This window comes from Cervus canadensis, chromosome 21, assembly GCF_019320065.1.
Source record: "Cervus canadensis isolate Bull #8, Minnesota chromosome 21, ASM1932006v1, whole genome shotgun sequence".
NCBI classification, from domain to species: Eukaryota; Metazoa; Chordata; class Mammalia; order Artiodactyla; family Cervidae; genus Cervus; species Cervus canadensis.
In genome coordinates this window covers 11,891,454-11,906,261 of record NC_057406.1, presented here as the reverse complement: position 1 = coordinate 11,906,261, position 14,808 = coordinate 11,891,454, and the positions used below count along the sequence as shown (strand labels likewise).

The window sequence follows — 14,808 nt, the reverse complement described above, 5'->3', positions numbered from 1 at the left end:
CATTTGTACCTATGCATATATACACACACACACACACATTATTACCCATGTTTTACATTAGCCACTCTTGCTTCTCATACAGAGAATATTCAAATAGACCAGTAGATAATACCCCATTTCTTTGGTCAACCTTCCATGAAGTCTTCAGAAGTGAACAAGATGCATCTTCTGCCTCAGGACGGAATTGAGAATTACTGGTCACTACAGTGCTCTTGTTTAGTGAGATCTTTAGGCAGATAGCTTGCCCCTCTGTCTCAGAAACTTTGAATTTGTGGAACTCTTGTTCTTCATTGAATGAAACCCTTTCTCTGGTAAGAAAATACTTCTGCTTGTTCTGGTCTCTTATCCTACAGCTTGGAATAAAAGATGTTTGCTTGTTTTAGAGTCCATTAGTTAGTTCTCCATTGGCTACATGTTAAGATGAATGGCCACAGTTACAGAAAGAAAACTTCCAGTGTAATAGCAATCTACTTCTCTGACCTTTAAAATAAGTAGGTAGGGTAGAAGAGCTTTATACAGACTGTACAGGTGTATTTCTGTGATGTAACAAATATTATTTGTCAGCATTTCTTATCAGTTTCTACTCTTGTTGATTTCTTCTGGATCATCATAACTATAGATTTCTTAAAAACTTTTTAATCTCTTGGCTTCCCACATCACAGGATATGAACTTTGGGTCTCTATTTTAGAAATGGAAAAGGACTGACCATTTATGAAGATGTTAAATATTTGAGCCACAAATATAGCTATATTTATTAATGTTCTAAAAGCATACCATTAATTAAATGAAATGAAAAAAGGCAGACATTCTTGCCTTTTAATGATAATATTCTATGGAAGTCTCATGAAGAATTACTAAATATTGAGGATTTTTCAAAGCTTTTATAATCAGTCCTTTCTAATTCCAGAAAGTATTTACCATGGCTTGCAATAGGATATCAATTACAAGTAAAATTTAAAAATACAAGAGAAGCAAGAGTGGGGAAAAAATGTAATTAATTACACAGTTCACAGTTTCTAAAAGGAAACAACAGACATGCTCAGGACAGCCTTAGAGCTTTAGATTTGCTGCTTTGTGGCTATATTGAAGCCTTTATATTAAGATGCTTTAAACTTTTAAACCAAAGTCAACTTTGTTGTGGCTGAAAAAAATTTAACGTTATTCTTTAGAGATTCACAGTTTAGATATTTTTCCATTGACTACTTTAGTAAAAATACAGAATATTTCCTGTATCTACTATGAATTATGTCTAGAAAACTAATGCTTTTCCTGGAATATGACTTTTAGCTTTATTGACAAAGATAGGCAAATGTGATAAACTATTCTATCAGCCAACAACTTTTTGTTTACTGCCTTCTAAAATAGGACTGAGAAATCCTGTATGTCTGAGGTTCCCAGAGCTCCAGAAGAGCAATTCAGTCTTAAGATCTTCTGTATCTTGTAATGTGCATTAAACTGATAGAATTTATTAACAAGTTTGCAGAGACTACAAGCCAGTATTCATCGTTTTCCCAGTCTGCTTTGCTGCCTCAGTCGGTCATTCTTACTCATACACTCATAACAGTTAATGTTATTTCAGAATGTTTAGGAAGGTACTTGATCATTATTTTGGTGGTTAATTTTTAAAAACCTGCACTTGACCAACAGTGTAGAGAGAATAGCATGGTCTGCCAAGTGCTCTTTGTGGAGTTCTGTCTCCTCAGAAAATGACTTCGTGGAATGGGGGGAGGATGGAACATTTCTTTATGTCAGCTGTGCCCTGTTACCATTGTACATTTTGTTTTGTTTTCAGAGTGCTGTGTTTTTCACGTGTGTGTTTGTTTTCTGTTTAGCCTCGTCGTGGCCGTAGCATGTCGGTTTGTGTCCCCCATCTTCCTGCTGTCCCCTCTCTGTCCCGCATCTCTCCCAGTGCTCCTTCCACCCCACCACCAGTGCTGTCCGCACCTCTTTCTCCTTCCCTCCTCCGGACTGCCCCCGAGGAAACTTTTGCCGAAAAGCTTTCTAAAGCATTGGAGAGGGTCCTGCCTATGTACTCTGCCTCTCAGCGCAAGTGCCGACGCTCCAGCCTGCCTTCCCTCTTTGTCAGTGCTGTATGTAACACCAACTTCCTGACAGATGAGCATTTATCACCAATGAATACATCCAGGCATCAGGAGTTGTAATAATGATTAAAGAACAGGACTGAACTTAGTAATATAGTACGCTTTTAGGAAATAGGTTTTTCTTGTAATTTGTTTGTTATAAGACTGTAATGGGGAGAAAAGCAAGGAGGTAATGAGAGAGAATGCTTATAACACCCTTGGCACATAGCAGTCTGTGAGCAGAAAAATTTAGCCTTTATTATAATCTCCTATCCCCACCAGTGTATTCAACTCCTTGCATTTTCATCTTAGCAAAGAGTATGTGTATTATTTAAACTCATTGGCTTTTTTGAAAGCAAACTTTCTCTTTATCAGAAGTTATCCAAATATGTTTTCACTTTGTTCTAGATAGATACCAATAATACTGCTTGAGTCCATTTTTTCCCGTAGTCAGTGAGGAATAATTGAAGAGAGAAAGTTGCTTTTAATTTGTTACCTATTTAAAATGAGGGATCAACAACCTAAAAGGCCACATAATGTTCCCTCTTGGCAAAATTTTTTTTTTTTTTTTTTTTTTAGATTGAATAGTGGACCTTGACTGTAATGCAATACATTAGGCGCACATAAAATACTTGCAGTTTGTCTTGGCCCCATTAATGTCTGTAGATGTGTTTATCTCTTAAGGTTATTTCAAACACTGTGGGACTTTGCTGCTGCTTTTCCAGATAGAGGATTTGGTTAGCATTCTGATCTAGAAATCCCAAAACTTCAGATTTGTACCTGGGAGAGTGATTAACTGTATAGTGTCTTGTGGCCTCGGGATACTGTTGAATAAACAACAGTAAACCAGAACATTCTGATTCAAAATAGAAACCTCCTTTTAAACTGTTGTGAAGAAGTAACAGTGGAGCCGTTTTGCAATTTTGATAGGATCTTTCCTATTGAAAAAGTGAAACTGATCTACCCTTTAAAAAAAGGGCCCATGAAAGTGAACTATTACAGTGTGTACCATTTGCATTTGACAGGGTAGAATTCTAATTTTAGAGTGTTTAACCTAGAACTGCTTCTATGACCAAAAAATGCTGTCAGATCAGGGTGGCTGTTTACATTACCCTTTTCACCTGATTTGAATAGCAAATTAGTCGATCCTTAAAATGGTATCAGAAAAGTGGACATTCAGTGGTTTGGCATCTCTAACATGTTTCATGTAGTAAAACTAACTGTGTATGGTTTGGTTTCCCAAACCAAATGATGGTCACTAGCCAAGCTGTGTATCTTTTATTACCCATCAGAAATCTCTTCTGATTTCTAGTTAGAAGACATGACGTTAGTTAATCAGAAATGAACCCTGGAGCCTCTTAACACAGCAGAAGATGATAAGGGTAGGAAGATTTGGTACAGTCATAAGTGAGCATGTTACTTGTGGGTAAAAGCAGAATAGTCACTCGGAAGGTTAAATTCTTCATTTCCTTTGAGGAGGGGAGTGTTGTGGAAAAGCAGCTCTTATCTAATGCAAAGATGCCCACAGAATAGTTTTATTAACCCTGGATGTATTTAATGGGTTTTTACTATGCACATAATTTCCAAAAGCATTATATTTCTTTATTAATTATAAATTTGGTGTAACCATTTTGTAGGGTTACACAGAGCTGCCCAGTTGTGCATGTCTGATGTAATTTCACATATGAATGTATGAATTACTTGTCTTATTCATGTTGATACAGCCTCAGTCCATGGCGCATCCGCGTGGGGGGACCCCAACATACCCAGAATCACAGATATTTTTCCCAACTATTCATGAACGTCCAGTTTCTTTTTCACCACCTCCCACCTGTCCACCGAAGGTGGCCATTGCCCAGCGGCGTAAGAGCACCTCCTTCTTGGAAGCCCAAACTCACCAGTTCCAACCCCTGCTGAGGACTGTCGGCCAGAGTCTTCTTCCACCTGGTGGCAGCCCACCTAACTGGACTCCAGAGACTGTAGTCATGTGGAGCCCTGCAGCCAGTGGAGTCGCTGGAGAGCTGTGTGAGGTGCAGGCCCATCCTGTGTTTGAGCCAGCTCCAGTTTACAGTGACTACAGAGCTGGACTGGTGCTTCCAGAAGAAGCTCACTACTTCCTCCCTCCGGAAGCAGTGTATCTAGCCGGGGTACATTACCAGGCCCAGGTGGCAGAACAGTTTGAGGGTATTCCATACAGCTCACCAGTCCTGTCAAGTCCTATGAAGCAGACACCTGAGCAGAAGCCAGTGCACGGGGGCCCCACCTCCAGTTCTGTCTTTGAATTTCCATCGGGACAGGCTCTCCTGGTAGGACACCTCCAAAATGTAAGATTAGATTCGGGACTGAGCCCAGGCTCTCCCCTGTCTAGCGTTTCTGCACCTGTCAGTACAGATGCCACACACTTGAAGTTTCACCCTGTCTTTGTTCCTCATTCTGCACCTGCTGTGTTAACTCATAACAACGAAAGCAGAAGCAGTTGTGTGTTTGAGTTTCACATTCATACTCCAAGCTCCTCTTCAGGAGAAGGAGAGGGAGGAGTTTTACCTCAGCGCATTTACCGAAATCGGCAGGTTGCTGTGGACTCGAACCAGGAAGAACCACCTCCTCAACCTGCAGGATTACACAGCCGCCTGCAGCCTGTGACTGAAGAGCAGCAGACGCCCCAGGCCCCAGAGTTGACCATCTCTGTGGTGGAGCCCACCGGACAGACCTGGCCCATAGGAAGCCCAGAGTACTCCAGTGATTCCTCCCAGGTCACTTCTTCAGACCCCAGTGAATTTCAGTCACCTCCCCCTACAGGGGGAGCAGCTGCTCCTTTTGGCTCTGACGTCTCATTACCCTTTATCCGCCTGCCTCAGACAGTGTTGCAAGAATCCCCACTCTTCTTCTGTTTCCCCCAAGGAGCCACCTCTCCGCAGGTTTTATCCGCCTCATTTTCTTCAGGAGGATCTGCACTCCATCCACAGGTTACAGGAAAACTTCACGGTTCTTTTACACTACCCTGCTGTGACAGTTACATTTAAGTTTTCTGTCCCTCTTTTCCATTCATCAGGGATATTGTTTAATTTATTGTGGAGTTTCTCCATTGAGTGGGGAGGGTGATTTTAAACTACTTGTATTTAAGACCAAAATATGAGACCAGAGCTTCTTGATTTACCTATAATGTGTACAAACCCTTGGAAAAAAGAACACAAAAACTTAGAATTTTAATTGCTTGTCAGAATCAGTTATTTCTGTCCATACGTATTGGGTTGGCCAGAAAGTTCATTTGAGTTTTTCTGTATGATGGTATGTGAAAACCCGAACAAACTTTTTGGTCAGCTCAATAGAATGGATGGAGTTTTCAACTAGTTATGAACATGTTAGTGTCTATAAAGTTGACAGAGCATTGATTATTTACAAACAGTATTGTAAAATGTTTCTTTCTCCCTAGAAACAAACATGGCTAGTTTTTAAAACTTGGAGGAGATAATTTTTTTTCCCCTAAAATGAAAAGAATGGAAAATAGGGAATCTTTTTTTTTTTTTTGAAGTAGTGTTAGGAATATATAGAGTTTCCACTAGTATGAAAGGATCTTAAAAAACAGGAAACACCTTAGGAATTTGTCTTAACAAATGAAGATGCCTTTTAAAAATGGCATCCAACAAGTCACCATGTGTTATATGTTCAAATAAAATGTTAATCCATAAAATTGACTAATTCTAATTTTTAGTAACTAAATTAGAATCTAGTGTGGGTGATGGGGCTTCTTTTGTCTTAAGAATTTGTGATATATGTTGCAAGGTAAGGAACATGAGATACCTCAGTTCTTAGATTTTTCCTCAACAAATTAAATGTTGTTTATGTATGTGAACATACGCAGCCTCTTACAAGTAAAGACAAAGTGATGGACATAATAGGATTCAAGAAGTGGAATCAGTATTGACTGTTTCATATATTCCCTTGATACATTATGTCAAATGTATAAGTCTTATGAAATCTTTGTAGGAGACTTTGCAGTTAATTAGGAAACTTTGCAGTTATGTATTCAGGATGTTATTTAGATGTTTTAAATGATCTCATCTCACTCTTACATAAATTACTATATGTTCTTCATACTTTCTTCCTATGTTCTTCCCTCATCTGAGGCAAAAGTATCCCCCAAAATATGCATCAAATATTAGTTACTTAGAGCAATACTAAGCAGCAGAAAGATGCAGAGCTTGAGAATTTGTACTGCGAGCACATGCAGTGTGATATGCTCACGTTGACACACTGGTTGCCAGCTGTACTGTAAATGTGTGCACTGCCACTTTCACTCTGGAAACTTCCAAAATGAAATTTTAAACATCAAGTACTCTACAGGAAAGGTGCAGCAGGAATGTATGCTCAGGTGGTTAAGATGCAGTTGGATTGGATGTCCTATCCAAGTAGGCTTCAAAGAAGTGCCTCTGAACTGAGATGAGACAGCAGAGGTGGGACTTCTCATCTTCATAACTCACCTCTGTCAAGTTCTTCTTTCACTCTCACCTTCCCGGTTAACTTAAGATCTCTTCTAGGTGAGAGTTCCTCAGATTCACCCTTATTGACATTTTAGGTTAGGTGATGCTGAGTTGTGGGGGCTATTCTCTGCGTTTGTCAGATGTTAGCAGCATCTGTGGCCTCTACTCACTATAAACACCAGGAGCAGCTACCTCTCCCAGTTGTGCCAGCCAAAGACACATTCAGATATTGCCGAATGTCCCTGGGAAGGGTGTGGGGCACCCAAAGTGACCCTGGTTGAGAACCATTGCTCTAGGTACTTGGCAGTTAATAGTAACAGGTTTTTGTTTTTTGTTTTTTACATTTTTGACAAAAGTCACTATATCACTATAAGAAATAGCAAAAGGAACCAAAGTCACATTATCCAAATAACCCCTTTTCTTTGTTCAGATAGGTTTTTCATATTGATAGTCTGGTTACTTTTTTCCTCATTTTCAGTAACAATTTTATTATGAATCTTACTATTTAGGTCAAAGTTATAGTCTGAGCAATGGGATAGGTTAGGTTTTAACCATCAGTGGTTTTTTGCATGGTATGTTCTATAATATGATCCTTCTCTACCCTTCTCTTTAAAAACCTTCCCCAGCCATCTCTCCCTCCATACTTGATCAAGCTAATGTTTCATCTTGCTCAGTCAGACTCTCAGGAACTCATATGTTTATTGCAGAACCCTGACCTCTGTATACGGGTACCTTTGGGCTGCTCTAATTTTTTGTATTCACTTCTTTCCTTCAGGCACAGGGGCAGAGCCAGGGTCAGCCATCTTCAAGTAGTTTAACAGGGGTTCCATCTTCCCAACCCATGCAGCTTTCTCAGCAGGTGAGAGCAACTCATTGCTGCGCTTTATCCAGAGCCCTGTTTACATCTTTCATGAACTGGGTTCCTGATGTAAGTGGCTTGCTAAGTTTTTGAAAGGAAAATCAAGAAGCATAACATTTCTTGTCTTCGGTAACATTTTAAAGAATCTTTCGTTTAATGTATTTTTGAACAGTCTATTAGATTAGACATATATTGATATTCAAAAGAATTTTTCCTGAAATAATTTATGTGCCTTCTTAAACAGATGATTCTATGCTATTTTAACAATGTGGTTGACCCTTGAGCAACAACAGGGGGTTAGGGGCACAGGCCTTCTGTTCAGTTGAAAATCTGTGTGTAACTTTATAGTAGGTCTTCCCTGTTCATGGTTACATATCCATGGATTCATTAATCTTGGATTATATAGTACTGAAAGAAATTCACGTATAAGTGAATCCGTGCCATTCTAATCCATGTTATTCAAGGATCAACTGTACAAAGAATATCAGTTTTATTTCTGTATATTTCATGATTTGTCCTTTTATGAGCATTTTACCATTGCTTTCCTTGTGCTTGACACTAATGATTCTACACACCTTTTTAATTATTTCTAATCTGTGGGATGAGGTGTCAGATTTTATGCTAAAATGAATGCAAGCCTAAGGAACCATTTTCAGAAACTTTTATAACATGTTCTAAACTTCTGATTGGGGGAGTTTGTTCCCAAAGGTTCAGAGAGCTTAAGAGATTGGTACAGTGCTAAAGTATTCAACAGCAAAACTGCTGATTCTAAAATTAAGAGTCTGTAGATCATCATTGCTATTAGTTAACAATAGTTAATTATAAGGAAATAATGCTTTAGGGGCACAATTGAATATTTATTATCCATTACAAATAAAATTTATAGTCACTACGTGTGTCATAAAAACTTCCCGATGAATTATATTGTTGATAGTTCCCTACAAAGTGTGTTTTCAAACCACCAAATTCTGAATTGGCTTGTTTTTATTAATTTTTGAAACTTAAGTTTTTAATTCTCATTATAAATGGCCTGCTTATCTTAGCATGTGATCATGTAGTCATGATGCTGGCTTAAGATGAGGCATTCTTTGTACAAGATTAACTTGGCTGTATAGCCAGACCTTGTTCTATTGTGCTCGTAGGTACCACTTTTTTTTTTTTTTTTAAACAAAAAATTGAAGGTTTGTGTTAACCCTGCTTCAGGCAAGTCTGTCGGCACCACTTTTACAGCGGCATTTGCTCACTTTGTGCCTCTGTGGGTGTTACATTGTGGTAATACCCACAGTATTTCAAGCTTTTTCATTACTGTTCTATTTGTTATGGTGATCTGTGATCAGTGATCTTTGTTACTATTGCAAAAAGATTACGATTTGCTGACGGTTCAGATGATGGTGATCATCTGTTAGCAATAAAGTATTTTTTTTTTTTTTTTAGCAATAAAGTATTCTTAAATTAAGGTACGTACATTGTCTCTTTAGCCATACTGCTATTTCACACTTAATAGACTACAGTAAGGTATAAACATAACTTAAATGCGCAGGGAATTCAGTCCAAAGAATTCATGTGACTCACTTTATTGTAATATTCACTATATTGCAGTGATCTGGAGCCAGTGATCTGTATTATCTCTGAGATACCTATGTAATCCATTTTCTCTGTGACCAACATCTCTGTCTTATATAGAATGGAAGGGCTGGAAATAACTTGTTTTGTCTTGCTCCTGTCCTTTCTTCCAGACAAGTATCTTAATCTGTATGTAATTATAGTTAAATTCAAGTAGTCACATTTTTGCCACCCTTAACAGGTCTAATTATAATAACAACCTCTGATAAGAACACAGATTTAAAGTTCCATAAAGCTGGATGAGAACAGACACTGTCGTTGGTACCAGTTTCCTACCAATACCAGTAAAATGTACAGGTGTCAGTGTATGCTGTTTCTCCTTTTCAAAGGAGTTTGGTAGATGTCTTATATTCAGGCATGCAATGAAGCAGACAGTGCAGGAAGCCCTTGAGTGTAGCAGTGATAAGAGTGTGCTCAGTTAGGTGGGCAGCTCCGCAAACCCTGTCAGCTGAAAGGAATTAGGTGGTTGACTCTGGGAAAAGGTGTGACTGTCTCTGCAGTACAGACGAAAGTGCCTGTTTCAGTGATGCTTTCTTCAGACACTTTTATTTTAAATATAGGATAAATTAAGTAGAATCACAGTCTGCATGAAGGTATGCAGTATGGACTAACTTTTCCAGGGTTGCACAGCCAATAGGTAGATAGAATGAAATGTTACAAACCAGAACCTAAGGTTTCTTCCAGTATTCCCCCCCCCCCCCCCCCATACTAAAGTTCCACAGGGACTCACAATTATGCAGAGGTGCCCAAGAAGCTGCATTCAGTTAGTTTTATCTTCTGGGATTCCATATATAGAAAAGAAAGATGGTAAATCTTCTGTAGTATTCAATTAGAGTGTCTTTTTAGATGTGATTTATGTTTTACATACTGTCAGGACCCAGTGCCTCCTTAGGAAACCATATCTCTAATTTTATTAGTGTAAGGAAAGAGATGAACTTTAGCTGAAATTTTCTTTATTTCTGTGTTTCTGAAATAAAATGAATAAGGCATTGCTTCTTTTCAGGTTTTCCTCAGGAATCTCTTCTAATGGTATGTTGTGTCTTAATGCGGTACCAAAAATAGATTTCTCCTGGAAAACAGTATTTTGCTGCCAAGAAGGGTCATGAGCTACACTACTGACTTAATAATTTCATCCAGCAGAACACATGTAGAGACTTAGGTATTTCTTACTTTCTGTTCAACTCGGGTGTAGGAGTATTTTTTTTTTTTTCAAGCACCCTTGTCTGACAGATAGTACAGTCTGTATAGGTTATGTGAACTGGTTTCATGAGGCAGTTTTATGCAAAGCATGATATCAAGCTGTTATGCTAAAACAATATTTGTTTGGCTAAAGTGTTGATTACTAGCCAGAGTGATTGTGCAAAAAAAACACCCTATATACTCCTGGCTTATTCAGAGGTGCCACTTTTCTATAAATGCTTTAAGGGTTAACTGGCATACATGCCTCTCAGTTACTTTAAGCAAGGAGTGAGGGTATGTCTGTAAAACTGCTTATTTTTGACAGTCCACACACACACACACAGCAACTAATTAAACAGTTTTTTTCCAAACTGAGTTCATGCTCTGAAGGACCATGTGCTGAGGGGGCAGTGATGGATAGCAAGATGGCCTGTGGAAGGTTAGTTTCAGGGAGCCTGAGTCATCTGGTAAACATGTATGTCAGCTTCTACAAAAGGATTGAGGATAATAGTAACATTATACATAATGCGTGAAGCACTCTACCTGGGTTTTTATTTGGTCCTTATATGAACCCTCCAAGTACTGTCATTTCCATTGTACAGATGGGAAAGCTGAGACGAGAGCTGGAGAGGAGAGGCTGAGTGCTTTACCCAGATGTACACAGCTTCTCAGAGAGGGTATTTAAACCCAAGCGGTCTGGCTCCATGAAAGGAGGAAATTATATCTCTTCTGAGCAGAGAGGGGGGATATCAGTAGGTTTATGAAAGCCTTTGAACTGGACTGTCATTATGAGTTAGATTCAGATGAAGGATATAAGGAGTCTAGGCCCAAAGAGTGGGCTAGGGGGCAGTATAAGCAAGGTAAAAGGCAAAAAGGTAGACAGCTGTGAGACAAACAAACCTTGGCTTCAGTGTAACCAAAATACAGATAAGTCAGGACTTCCCTGGCAGTCCAGTGATTAGGACTCAGCACTCCCAGTGCAGACCAGGGCAGGGGTTCAATGCCTGGTCAGGGAACTAAGATCCCACATACTGCCTAAAACATGGTGGGGGGGGGGTGAAGATGTAAGTTTTAAGAAGAGCTAATTAAGTCCAAACCTTGATGTAAGCAAGGTTCTGCACTGATGGAGGTCGGGGGAGAGGTAAATCATACATACAAATATAAGGCGGAGGTTTTCCTCAAATTTACCCCTTATAACAAAGGGGACCACCAGATAATCAGACCTTGAGCCAGTGTTCATATCAGAGGGCTCTCACTGGTCTTTTTTGAAAAATAACATAAAAAATATGAATGGACTAAAGTAAAACTGTTGAGAACAGATGTGCCTGTAAGGACCTTAAATGGTATGTGTATGGTTGGGAATGTTTGTAGGCAATGTCTAACAGAGTTGGTTTTATATAAGCCAAGACATCATACATCTTATTCTTAGGGGAACAACCTCACTATTCCAGGTTCACTGTAAATAGCTTACAGATCACTTAAAGGTTACATGAATATGCTCCTGTGAAGCAGTTGCAGAACACTATAGCTATCCTAATATTAACCAAACAGATGTCAGACAAATCTGCTATCACTGCAAATTTCACCTCAAGACACAACTTAAAGGAAAGGCACTGTGTTGTGTGCCAGAAAAGCAAGACCATTCCCAGTGCAGGTCTCCTGAGGATAAAGGCGCTGATGTCCTACTTGTGGAGAACTAGAATGAGGCAAAGGGAGCAGTATTTCTGAATTACTCTGCTTATATAATACGCAGTCTTATTTAGCTATGTAAATTAATGACTTAGGTAACTTAGATAGTTCCATGTGAGTTCCTTAAAGTTTCAATATATTCAGGTTAACCAAAAGCATTTTCTACTTTTTTAGTTTTTAGTGCGAAAATGGGCATAATTGTCTTATATTCCGAGTTGCCTTATAGTTGGGTATAATGATATATCTTAGTTGCTGAAAATAAATTTTTTATAATTCAACAGCCATTGGTTCCTTATTTTTTAAAGTTAATAAGAATACATTATCAGAGATAATTAAATAAAAATAAAACATGATTACTGTCACTACTACACTTCAGAATTCTTTTGAAGGTTTTAATTGGTATAATAAGAAATAAGAAATAAATATCATGGAGAACAGAAATATTATTTACCGATTATTACCTAACAAAATCTAGGATGCTTATTGAGGTGTCCAGATGCATAATATAAAAACAAAAATCTTGGAAGTGCAGTATATAGCATCGTGACTATAGTTGATAATACTGTATTATATGTTTGAAGGCTGCTAAGAGAAGATTGTAAAAGTTCTCATCACAGGAAAAAAATATGATTTATATGTCGTGATGAATGTTAACTAGACTTATTGTGGTGAGTATTTTGCAGTATGTACATATATCAAATTTTTGTTACCTGTCAGTTGTATCTCAATTAGGTACATATACACAAACACATACACACAGATAGCTTATCTTTATACCAGCAATAACTAATTAGTTGTATGGACCAGGAAATACGTGAAAATCTGTTATTGTTTGTAGCATTATTTTAAGTAACAAAATATTGAGTCAACTAAAATGTTCATCATTAGGATATTGGTACCATAGATAAATGAAATGAAAATGGTAGGTCAGAGAATAGTATTTATAAAAATGGGCTTTTTTTTTTTTTTTAAATCAATGTGTGTAAGTGACCACTTATGCATAGCAGAAAATCCATAAAGCAAGTGCACCGGACCACTAATTGTGGTTATATCTGGAGAAATGAGGTTGGGTTTTAACCCTATTTAATTAATCATTTAACTCTATTAATGTAATATAATGGTTAAAATTTTATTACAAACAAGTGTTTGTTTTGTATTTAAAAATTAATTTTTAAATCACTGATAGGTATTAGAGAATCTTGAAAGTCAGCTGTGAAGTACAGAGTTTCAGCTAGAGGGAGCCATTAATTTTACTGCAAAATTTAGTATTTGGGTACAGTTACATGTCAGCGTTGAGTGTAGATGTATTATACCAGAGTGTCCAGCACATGCTGGATTCCCAGATGTCATTCACTTTGCTTCACTTCAAATTGAGTGATTGTGCCCTTGTTTTCAAAGAAAGAAACCTCATTTTGTCAGTAAAATGAGCAATCACAAAGGTATCAGAGCTAGTCTATGGTGGAGTTCAAAATTCAGTGCTTTTTTTCTATTTTGTAGCTATTGTCAGAGCTGTTCTTTAAGCAAATTAATTATACAGTTGAGAAACTACACTAAGAGATTACAGGAAGAGATTCAGCGTCAGCATTAGTCGCTCAGTCGTGCCTGACTCTTTGTGACTCCATGGTCTGTCCATGGAATTCTCCAGTCAAGAATACTGGAGTGGGCTGCCATCCCTTTCTCGAGGAGATCTTCCTGGCCCAGGGATCAAACCTGCATCTCCTGCATTGCAGGCAGATTCTTTACCATCTGTGCTACCAGGGAAGCCCATTGGGTTGGTTTAATATGAACCGCAGTGAGAGCTGCTATCGAGAAATGGGAGCAAAGAGGGGAGGGCATTTGGAGGAGAGAACATCTATTTGAACCTGTATCTGAGCTGTTCCTGGGGTAAGGAGCATGTCAGGTGAAGAACCAGTGGTGACTCAGACTGGAAACATGGGTTAGTTCTTGGTTGTCCCATCACACAGAGCAGCAGAGGAAAAATGAAGATGTATAAAGGGGAATTGGTGAGTTTGACTTTGTGCATGTCTTGATTACTAAAATTGCCATCTCTTACAGACACTGATAAGCAGATGTACTGCCTTAGAAACGTGCTATTAACGACTTGAAATAAAACTGAGTGGTGGTTTTCTTCTCAGCAGCAAGGAGTGCAGCCGACAGCCCCCTCTCAGCAGGCGGCGCAGTATCCGCTCCCTCAGGCATCGGCCCCCAGCGAGGCCGCGATTGCTCAGCCCGTGAGTCAGCCTCCACCTCCACAGGCCTTGCCACACGTGTCCGCGGGAAAACAGGTGAGTGCCACATTTCTGGAAGGAGCACCACATGACTTTTGCTTCCCTGGTGGTAAAACTGCTAAGTGGAATGAACATTACTTCTGTGCATTGTTCCCGTTCAGTCGCTCAGACCACAGCCCGCCAGGCTCCTCTGTCCATGGTGTGTCTTTTGTATATATGAATTGGTTAATATAAATGGGTGTTTATACAGCAGTGGTAATCCAAGAATGTTCAGCTTTTAGGTTGAACAGAAAATAAGTTTGACAGATGTAGAACTGATAAGGGTGCTGCAGTGATGACATTTTCTAGAATTGTCAGTTGTATCTGTTCCAGGTTTGCAATTATGCTGTTTTCATGTAGACTTATGTGTTATTCCCTGCCCTTATTGTCTTCTGACAGTCATAAAAAAAAACACTATATGATTTTTTTTTTTCCCTAAATAATCCTTCTAGTCACTTGAAAAGTAGCCCTGTTGAAGATACACCTTTCTGAAGGACATTTTTTCAACTTTAACCTTGGGACTTGGGCTTGTATTTTGATACAATGTATTGTTTCTGTCATATTTGGTCACATCTGAGACTCTTGTCAGTTGTAAAATGCACCATTATTTTAGGTAACACTGAGAGCT

The 14,808-nt window shown here is 38.7% G+C and overlaps 1 protein-coding gene across 25 annotated transcripts in view; it reads left to right on the top strand.

Annotated features, from left to right (window-relative positions):
* Window positions 1-14,808, top strand: part of WNK1 (WNK lysine deficient protein kinase 1) — a 128,663-nt gene that overhangs the window by 88,148 nt on the left and 25,707 nt on the right. For 14 of the 25 annotated variants that reach the window (XM_043441385.1, XM_043441383.1, XM_043441380.1 and 11 more), the window contains exons 9-11: window positions 3,807-5,048; window positions 7,339-7,422; window positions 14,049-14,198. In XM_043441385.1, the coding sequence (XP_043297320.1) occupies window positions 3,807-5,048; window positions 7,339-7,422; window positions 14,049-14,198 (1,476 nt within the window). The remainder of the gene's footprint in view (window positions 1-3,806; window positions 5,049-7,338; window positions 7,423-14,048; window positions 14,199-14,808) is intronic. The other 11 variants (XM_043441392.1, XM_043441390.1, XM_043441395.1 and 8 more) reach the window with 5 other exon arrangements.